Source organism: Urocitellus parryii, chromosome 11 (genome assembly GCF_045843805.1).
Source record: "Urocitellus parryii isolate mUroPar1 chromosome 11, mUroPar1.hap1, whole genome shotgun sequence".
In the NCBI taxonomy this organism is placed as follows: Eukaryota; Metazoa; Chordata; class Mammalia; order Rodentia; family Sciuridae; genus Urocitellus; species Urocitellus parryii.
This window is the reverse complement of record NC_135541.1, coordinates 19,649,892-19,659,563: the sequence shown is the minus strand read 5'-3', so window position 1 is coordinate 19,659,563 and position 9,672 is coordinate 19,649,892. Positions and strand designations below refer to the sequence as shown.

General features: G+C 44.0%; 1 protein-coding gene across 2 annotated transcripts in view; it reads right to left on the bottom strand.

Moving 5' to 3' along the window:
- Nucleotides 1-4,181: 4,181 nt before the first annotated feature.
- The window catches only part of Kpna6 (karyopherin subunit alpha 6), a 59,015-nt gene continuing 53,524 nt past the window's right edge, over nucleotides 4,182-9,672 (bottom strand). For both annotated transcript variants that reach the window (XM_077791670.1, XM_077791669.1), the window contains exon 14: nucleotides 4,182-8,983. In XM_077791670.1, coding sequence (XP_077647796.1) covers nucleotides 8,796-8,983 — 188 coding nt within the window. In that variant the 3' untranslated portion in view covers nucleotides 4,182-8,795. The remainder of the gene's footprint in view (nucleotides 8,984-9,672) is intronic.

Sequence of the window (9,672 nt, the reverse complement as noted above, 5' to 3'; positions counted from 1 at the left end):
GGTTAGCCACAGCTCCCAAGATGCAATAGAAAGGGCTTTTCGTCCTGGGAGGCAGAATACCTTGGAAGTCCGAAAGGCGCCAGTTATTCTCCACGGGTGCCCACTCAGCCTCGTTTCTATCGCGCAGACACTGTGATTCGGCCCCCAAACCCTTGCGCCTGCCTTTTGTTTTCTGCACAACTCCATCAGCCCTTCTTCCTTGGCCACACACATCCTTGACTACCCAGAAAATCTGTGAGCTTGAGGGAGAGTTCCGCGCGGGGAATCAGATCTGCAGTCCAGGGTTAATCACTAGTTTGCTGTGGGCATTCTTTTTCTTTTCCTTACCGCCCCGGAGGCCTTATAATAGCAGTTCTTTGGGCGCCGATAGTGTGCTTTCCCAGTATCTCAGCCTCCCATTTGGCTGGCATTACAGTGGCTGGAATCACAGGCATGCGACGCTGCACCTAGCTAAGATTCACCTTTACCATCCCCAATTATTCCAGATAAATAATATTTGTCCTGTAATGTGGGGGTGGGGGACAGTAAGATAAAAGCTAGAAAACTTTTCCAAGGCCACATAAATATTGACTGGCCAAAGCAGGGATTCAAACCAGGAAGTCTGACACCCATCTTAGCTACTTGCTACCCTGCCTTTTACTCAGAGAAGAAATAACCACCATGGCCATCTTTCCCTAAAGTGAAGTTCAGGTAACTTGTAAAAGTACATTATTTTTTTCCTCTCTCCATCACCAGTTGGCAGCCGATCTATTAGGAAGGGGTCCTTGCATGAGCATTTTGGCCTCAGGTAGATTCATAAGGGTTTTCTTTGGCTCACTCTACAAAGTTCAGGTTGCACATGAACTAATGCTGAAAAAGGCCAAACATTCTCTCCCAAGAAAGATTCATTCTTTATTCTCACTGTCTATAGATAACGTAATGAAGCCCCAAAATCTTACACCTGGAATTTGAACTTAATTCCTGTTTGGTTTCTGTTTCCAGTCAGTTCTCTCCATCCCCTGTCTTTTTTGCTGCAATTTTCACTGTTTCCAGGGTGTTTCAGGTTTTTGCAGGTGTTCTTCCAAAATGCCCTTGTGTAAAAAGAGAATCTTTATGAGGTCCAGCTCAAAAGTCACTTCAGAGCCTTCCCAGTGCTGTGTAATCTCTCCTAGCTCCCTAGCTGTGTATAGAGTTCTATTACAGCATCGGTAGTGGTGTTGAAATTACTGTTTACTTACAAGTCAGTGAACTTTCCAAGAACTGTGGCTAAATGCTTTAGTCCCAGAGGTTCTCACCAGGCTGCAGGTAGAGTATGTTGTAAATTGTGCCAAATAGTCATTGTTTTAGGACTTTTTAAAAAACATTTTTAATATGATCTCATTAGTTATACTTGACAGTAGAATGCGTTTTGACACATTGAACACAAATGGAGTACAGCTTTTCCTTCCTCTATCTGAATATGGTGCAGAGTCATTTTAGGTCCAATGTTCTATAGAATCTTCAAGTTTTTGGCAGCTCCAAGATGCTTTTATTTATTTTTTTTTCCCTTTGTAAGGCAGGGGGCAGGTTGTCTCTCCCTATGTTGCCAAGGTTCTCCTGGAACTTGAGATACTCCTCAGCCTTCCAATTGGCTGGCATTACAGTGGCTGGGATCACAGGCATGCAACGCTGCACCTGATTAAGATTCACCTTTACCAGGAGATGATAAGCAACATGGTATAACAGTATAATGATGGAACCTAGGCTCAGAAAGATTTGGAATCCAGGTCTGTTAAAACCAAGTCCCTGATTACTTCCAGAAAAATGTATGGGAAGTCCCTCCCCATGGCAAGGCAATGCTGTGGATCAAACCCAGGGCCTTATGCATACTAGACAAACACTCTACAAGTCTGGAAATGTCCTGAAGGGTCAATATATAAATCAGGCCCTGATGGGTTTCCATAGGAAGTAGGTGTTACAGACCAGATAATCTAGTAAAAGCTGAGTGTGGTGGTGCAGGCCTGTAATCCCAGCTCCTTGGGAGGCTGAGGCAGGAGGATCCAAGTTTGAGGCCAGCCACAATAACTTTCAGACCCTGTCTCAAAATGAAAGATCAAAGGCTGGGTGTGGTGGGGCAGTCCTGAAATCCCAGCAGCTCCAGAGGCTGAGACAGGAGGATGGTGAGTTCAAAGCCAGCTTCATCAAAAAGCGAGGCACTGGGGGCTGGGGTTGTTGCTCAGAGGTAGAGTGCTCACCTAGCATGCATGAGGCACTGGGTTTGATACCCAGCTACAACATAAAAATAAAGATATTGTGTCCACCTATAATTAAAAATTTAAAACAAAACAAACAAAAAAGCAAGGTGCTAAGCAACTCAGTGAAACCCTGTTTCTGAATAAAATACAAAATAGGGCTGGGGAGTGGCTCAGTGGTTAAGTGCCCCTGAGTTCAATCTGCCCTTAAGGCCCCTCCCCCTAAACAAAAGAAAAATCAAGACAGCTGGGGATGCATTTCAGTGGCATCCCCCTCCCAAACAAAAGTCACTTTCTCCTATTAAGCAATATATATGCACAATGTTAGCACCTGCTAGACTTAAGGAACCAGTTGGCAGTGGACTTGATTATAGTAAAACAAAACAGCTCTTGCAGGTTTTGCTGAGCAGGAACTCAGGCCAATACTGCCAGGTAGTACTTTTCCAAGACTTATTTAGGCATGGTGTAGATTATTGGTGGGAGCACTTGCCTAGCATGAGAGTCCCTGAGTTCAATCTCCAGCGCAGAAAACAAAAACAATGTTTTTGTTGGCAACTAATCATTTTATCTGCCATTCACAATCTTCCTTGTGAGTTCAATCAATTTTCTGGTTGCTTGACTGTAATCTCTACTTTAGGAATTGATCTAAACCAAAGGGAGGAATTTGTGAACTTTTAACAGTCTTAAAAGAAGTGTAGAGTGGTGCTGAATTTGGAGTGGTCAGAATACTTTAGATTGCATTTTCTGGGATTTCTTTAAACTACAGTGACAGAACACAGACCAGGGATTGCTTGGGGTGGTGTAAGCAGCAGAAATTCCCAAGGGGCATGCTTTAGTCAGCTTTTTTTTTTTGTTGCTGTGACTAAATGACCTGACCAGCACAATGGTAGTGGAAGAAAAGTTTACTTGAGGGCTCAGAGTTTCAGAGGTCTTAGTCCATGGAAGGCCAGCCTTTATTCCTGGGGCTTGAGGTGAGACAAAACATCATGGTGGAAGAATGTGGCAGAGGGAAGCAGCTCACATCACCATGAAGCAAGAGAGCGAACTCCACTCTCCAGGTACAAAATATATGCCCCCAGAGCCGCACCCCCAAAGCCCACCTCCTTCAATCACAACCTACCAGCCTTCAGCTATCAGTTAATCCCTCATGGGATTAAATCACTGATTGGGTTAAGGCTCTCACAACCCAATCATTTCTCCTCTGAAACTTCTTGCACTGTGAGCCTTTGGAGGATGCCACATCTAAACTGGGCACATAAAAACTTTTAGAAATCATGGATATGGGGGGAGGTCATGGAGGTGTTTATCTTGATTGTACTGATGGTTTCATGAGCACAAGTATCTCTTGTCAAATCACACACTTTAAATGTACAATTTATGAGTTCATTAAATTTCAGTAAAGCCAATTAAATATAGTTGGAGCAGGTTGGTGTCTCTTTTGGGCTACATCTCCTAAGCTCAAGCTTTTCTCCTGTCTGAGCCTCTGAGGAGATTCACCTATGCGTGCTACCATTTCACCCAAGTTGGTATAATTCTTATCTCCACTGCTGAGTTACAAATGAGAACGTATTCTCCTTGTTCACTTCTAGGATCACTCCAAACCAAAGAAGACGATTTAGAACTTTGCAACAGGTTTTTATTTTTGCTTTATATCTATTACAGTGTTTGTTTGAAACCTAAAGAAATACATTTTCTCTTCAAATTTGGATGTGTATATAAATATCATTTGTCTGGGCTCAGCACACTCAATGCCATGGTTTCTTGGCCTATGTCTGCTCTGAAATCATGAAGCTTTTTCTATCTACCCAGGGGCCCTGAGAATGTGGAAAATGGCCAGAGTTTACAGTTCTTAGAAAAATAAAAGCAAATGAGTTTTTTGGAAAGAAAAACAGGAGGATTTGATTCACCTTCTTAGGGTCCTTGGCGAGAAACCCAAGCTGTACCTTAGGGGTTATCTTTTTGTTGGGTGGCTGAGACCTCATGTCCCCTTCCCTTGTTTTGTAAGGCAGTTCCCACAAAAGCTGGCTAAAAAAGCCAATACCCAAAACTTGGGTCTGAGGGTTTACGTAGTGTGGGCTCTTTAAGACATACTGAGTCAGAGATTCCCACAGTCTCAGGATCTGAGCTCGGCCTTCTTTCACAGACCCCTGAGCATGGCTTCCAGGTTTCTCAAAACCAGCGCTGAAAAGTGAATCTACACAAGCAGGCAGGGCTAGTGTGTAGCAGAAGGATTCTGGTATGTGCTAATGTGGGCATCAGAAGTCATGCTGGCCCAAAAGTAGGCAGTAGGCCTAAGTCCCTGCAGAGAAACCACACAAACCTTTCTCCCAGGGTGTTTCTGGGCCCTCAAATTTAATTCTGCTGCTTTTTTCAGTGCCAGCTCTGGTCCTGCATGTAGTTCAGACCTGAAGCAAAATTCCCTCTCAGAGGAAAATGAGTTTTACTTGACAGATTTGGTTGTTCTTGACATCAAATTCTTCTGTTGTCTTGGTATTGGTGTTTTACTGGGGTCAGAACTCAGGAGTTCATACCACCAGCCTTTTTGGTCTTTGAGACAGGGTCCCTTTAAGTTGCCCAGGCTGGACTCAAATTTGAGATTCCCCCCGCTTCAGCCTCCACTGCACCCAGCTCTTGCTATGGTCTTATTCAGGGGTGGGGCTAGAGGATAGATAATAGGATGACTGCATCATTTACAAAGGTGTTGGCCACAGAACAGCTAATGCACACCCATTCACAGATCCATTCATACAGTGCCCAAATCTCAGCTTGTTTAATAAAACAATCAATCCAAAAGGTAAAATACTGGACAAGGTTGGTCTAGAATGTGCAATCTTAAATGGCCTTGCAAAATCAACTCCGAACAGTCTTAGCCTTACCCTCAATACCAAGGTGTTACTACCTGGAAGAATCTGCTGGTGGTTATGAGCATTTCCTTTGGTTCAGTGCACTAAACCTTGCACCCTTCCCCAGCCTTCCAGGGAACCCTCAGCTAGCCTGTCCTTCCTCTTGAATCTCTGGAGTGCCTAGAGCAACCTGGAGAAACTGGCTCCCTGCCTTCAACAGAAAATCTAGAATCTGAACCCACAAAATGAATCTACTGAGGGATTCCAAGACAATGGATACAAAGTTGAGTGAGCCTAGGGGAAAAGAGATGAGGCCTGAACAAAAGAGCTGGGGCCTTCAAAGAGGGGCACATGGGGTGATTTCCATGGGTAGTTTCCTGCTTTCCAAGCAGGTAGACATGAGAAAATGAAAATATAGTACAGTCTGCTGAACAGTTTTCATTTTGAACTGGTTTGGCTTGAGAGAAAGAGTCTGTGCCTAAGAGTCCTTTTCTTCTCCCTTAACTAAGAACAATAGCAGCTATAATCTGTGCAGTTTAGCTTTCTGGGACATGGCTTCCAGGGCAAAGAGGGTTGAAGCAGTAGATCTCTGCGAGATCCAGGTAAGGGGAAACCCCAACGGTCTCTGCAAGCTGAAGTTACCTGCTCCTTGGAAGGTTCATTTATGCCTAGAGACCCAAGTAACCAGGCTGGCAAGCTGAGGGTGGAACCCATATGGTTCTGTCAGAAAGCTGCAGCCATTATGAAGTCCAGACAGGGATGGCTGGCAACTGAAGACAGACTTCTAAGACCATACACCCTATACCAGAAAAGATTTGGGGATGGGATGCCTAGAGGGGGTGGCAATAAAGAATAGCTGGCATTATTCAAAATAGTATCTGAATACATGGACTAAGATCTTAAAATGGATATATGAACCATGTGCCAACATACAAGGATTCCAAAAACATGCCTTGGCTTTTCTAGCTTCTACAGTGGTCTGGGGAGCCCCTTCATCCTGGTAATAACATTCAGAAATTTGAAACAAAGTTTTGCCCTCACTTAGGTCAAGGGCTGGAGTCCAGATGGGGGTTGTCCACAAAGACTGGCTCTCTAAAGATGACCAAAGGAGAGGAGGAGATACAAAAGATGATGTAACTGCTTCTGTGGACAGAAAGGAAGACTAAGGAGAAAACAAGGTTCAGGGAAGACACAAGGCGCTTAGAGTTCACTTTTCTCTGAAATCTGTCCTCGAGTTGTGCCCCCAATAGAATTCAGCCTTTGAAGTCTTTGGAGAAAACTGGTTTTACGCAGGAGACAGATGACCAACAAAGTCTTCATCTGGTACAGAATCCAGATCTGAAATTAAAATAATTTTGAAGGAACAGTTGGGAAAGCACGACATTTATGTCTCACAATAAGACTGTAGCTTCGACGTCAAGGACTTAACCATTGTTTGAGAGGTACAAAGTAGATCCTACTAAAATTGCTCTGCCCTTTGGACAAAGCCAATGGTGGTGGTAGGCTATTCTTTCTTTTTTTTCTTTTGTGGTGCTGGGGATTGAACCCCGGGCCTTGTGCATGTAAGGCAAGTACTCTACGACTGGTAGGCTTTTCTGTTAACTATAGGACAGTTTTGTAATGGAGGCAGCAGGGTAAATGGAAAAGCTCCTGCCTTTTGCCTTCCTAAGAGATTGGGGGTTGGTAGCAATTTTTGCTAAGCTGATGAGTGGTATCTGCCTCAAAACAGTATAACATTGGTATATTTTTTTCCGTATCAACTACCAACCCTAAACTACCTTTCTCTAAAGCGAGACCTCAAAGATAGAAGCCAAGGACAAATTCAACACCAATGGTTGACAATAAGAACCTGAACTTTAGATCTATAAGCAGAGGGGTATAGTGTTTTACCTGAGCCAAAAGGGGATAAGAAGTGCAGTGCCGGGCAAGACACTTCTGACTAACCACAGTGAGGATGCAGGGGCAGGGCAGATTGTACCATCAGCACCATAGCTGGTCTACACTAAGCTGACAACTTCCTACACCCCCAACCTCAACAGTCAGGGATTACTATCATGTATAACCCATTCAGAGGCACAGGAAAATCACTGAGGCACTGCACTAGCTTTACTCTGAGAGAAAGAAAAGGCATGTGTATTAAAATTGTCATAAAGAGGGGCAAACTCAAACCAGATACAAGGATCCCAAACAGGGAAGGTTACAACAGATCTCACAAAAATATTCAGGCTGCTAAGTTTCTTGATAATAGGAGAGGCAGTCATGTGTGGATAACAGCCTTTATTGATTTTGAAAAGGTAAGACTACTTTCTGGATTTCCTGATGGTAGACTTCACCAGCCTTGGGGCTGTCTTTGCTCTCTTTAGGTACTGGGAAAATCAAACCATACTGACCTGCTTTATAAAGGTTCTAGAGCTGAGGGCTGGTCCCAGCTGGTGGCCCAGACTATAACCAGAGAGGAAAAGGACCAAGTTCAGACCTTCTACGTGGGAGAGCCTCCACATTTCTTTTTTTGGTCTATCTTACAGTATATTCCTACTCACAGAAGTTACAGACAGTTCCTCCTAAGACCAATTAAGATTGACCTACCTAATTATATAGAATATAAAAAAATACAGAACATTTTAACATTCTCTCCTTTGGAAGTAAAATATACATGATCCAACTATGGAAGAGGAAGAAGAAAGGCTAAGGGCAGGGATCCCTGACTATCCCAATACATGACACTCTCACTCCAATCTCCTCTGCAACTTTATGGGTCACCAGAGCAAGGACTTTCTCCTCAGGAGAAAGGAAGGACCACAGCCCCCTGTCTTGAGCTTAGAAGAAAATACAGTCACCTCAGAGGTTCACTCAACTCTGAGGGGAATTTTCAAGTAAACAAATGAAGTTGGGTTGCACCATTCAGAAGGTGGGTAGGAAACATGGGGGTCAGTAGCTACACAGGAGAAGCCCTGCCTGAAGGCCTGTGTTCCTTCCCTCTACTCCCACTGTGTACTTGCCCCAGGGGAGTGAGGGGGTCTCCCAAATTAAAGAGGTCTGGGCAAATGTTCAGAGGAGAGAGGGGCCTATATCTCATGATGGCCTCCCCATCAGCCTCTAGTCCCAGACAATGCTGGCAGCTGGGATTCCTAAAATCAGGAACTCATGGTCTTAGGAAGAGCAACCTTAATACAAGAAAAATGTGCAAAAGAAAAAAAAATTAAATAACTCAATCCAAGCATATAAGATTAATATTCTGTCAGAGCAAGAACACTTTGTTTTGGATTTCTCCCTTCCCCTCCCACCTCCCACCTCTGGAATATTCCATCTGCTCAAGTACCCAAGATAAGAATTACACAGATAAGGGCAGAGGACTGGGAAAGATGAAGGAAGATAAAAGGAAGGAAGTCACCACTAAGATAAAAAGAAAAAAAAAAGGTGCAAAATGATTACCTCAGTCCTCCTTTGTCTACCCCTGGGCTCATGGGTTAAAGACATGTGTGCAGCCAAAATATAGTGTAAGGAAGAAAAACCCAACACGTCCCCTTCTTGTCACAAAACCCAAATGTGAGCCTCAGATGGTTCTGTCAGTCCAGAGGGTGCTCCCTCCAGGGAAGGGGGCGGAGCAGGTCAAGAGCACAGTCTCCAGGGCAGCAGGTGTGTGGTGGCTGATGGTGGGGGGACTGTTTTCCCGCCCACCAGAGGGCTGCTCCTCTGCTGGTTGGTGGTGCTTCCCATTCCCTCCCCTCCCCGGAGGCAGACATTATAGCTGGAAGCCCTCCATGGGGGCCTCAGGCTGCTGGAAGATGAACTGCTGTTGCGTTTCATCCACTTGGGGAGCCAGGCTGCTATCATCGTCTTCTACACCAAAGTAGTGCTCAATAAGATCGAAGGCCTTCTGGTAGATCTCCTGGTTCTCATGGCTCTGGAGAAACTCAATTTTATCCAAGCCTATGGTGGCACGAAGGAAGGAGGGAGAGGGAAGTGTAAGTACTTTTCTTTGGGTCTATGAACATTTGTGAACTTTTCCTTCATGAGGCATTTAATGTTAACAAACACAAAAATATATGATTGCTCTTTAACCTAAAAGAGTCAAGCTCTCTTGCCTAAACTACAGAATCCCACAGGAATGAGACCAAAATATCACTTAAAAACCAGATATTCTAGTCCTGATTCTGCTTTAAACTAGATTGGGCAAATCATTATTTGCTTCTCTTATCATGGATGCATGATGAGTCAATCCAGCACTCTTATGGGAATGTACTAGAAATTCTGCTGGAAACACATACCTTCTAGCTCCTGGTACTATTATCAGTTTTGGATCTTTATCTTCCCATCTGTACCATACCTACTTATCAGGTGGAGCCAATAAGAAAAAGAAATTATCCACTGCTCCTCAGAGGGAGAAGGGACTGGTGGGATAAAACCCTGGATTTGATGGGGCTGTAGCTGTGGCTCAGTGGCAGAGCACTTGCCTAGCACATGTGAGGCACTGGGTTTGATCCTTAGAAACAAACATAAATAAAATAAAGGTATTTTGTCCAACTGCAACTAAAAAAATATTTAAAAAAAAAAATTAAATGAAACTCTGGATTTGAAACATGATACAGATCTTAGCTCTATCTCGTTACTTAGTACGT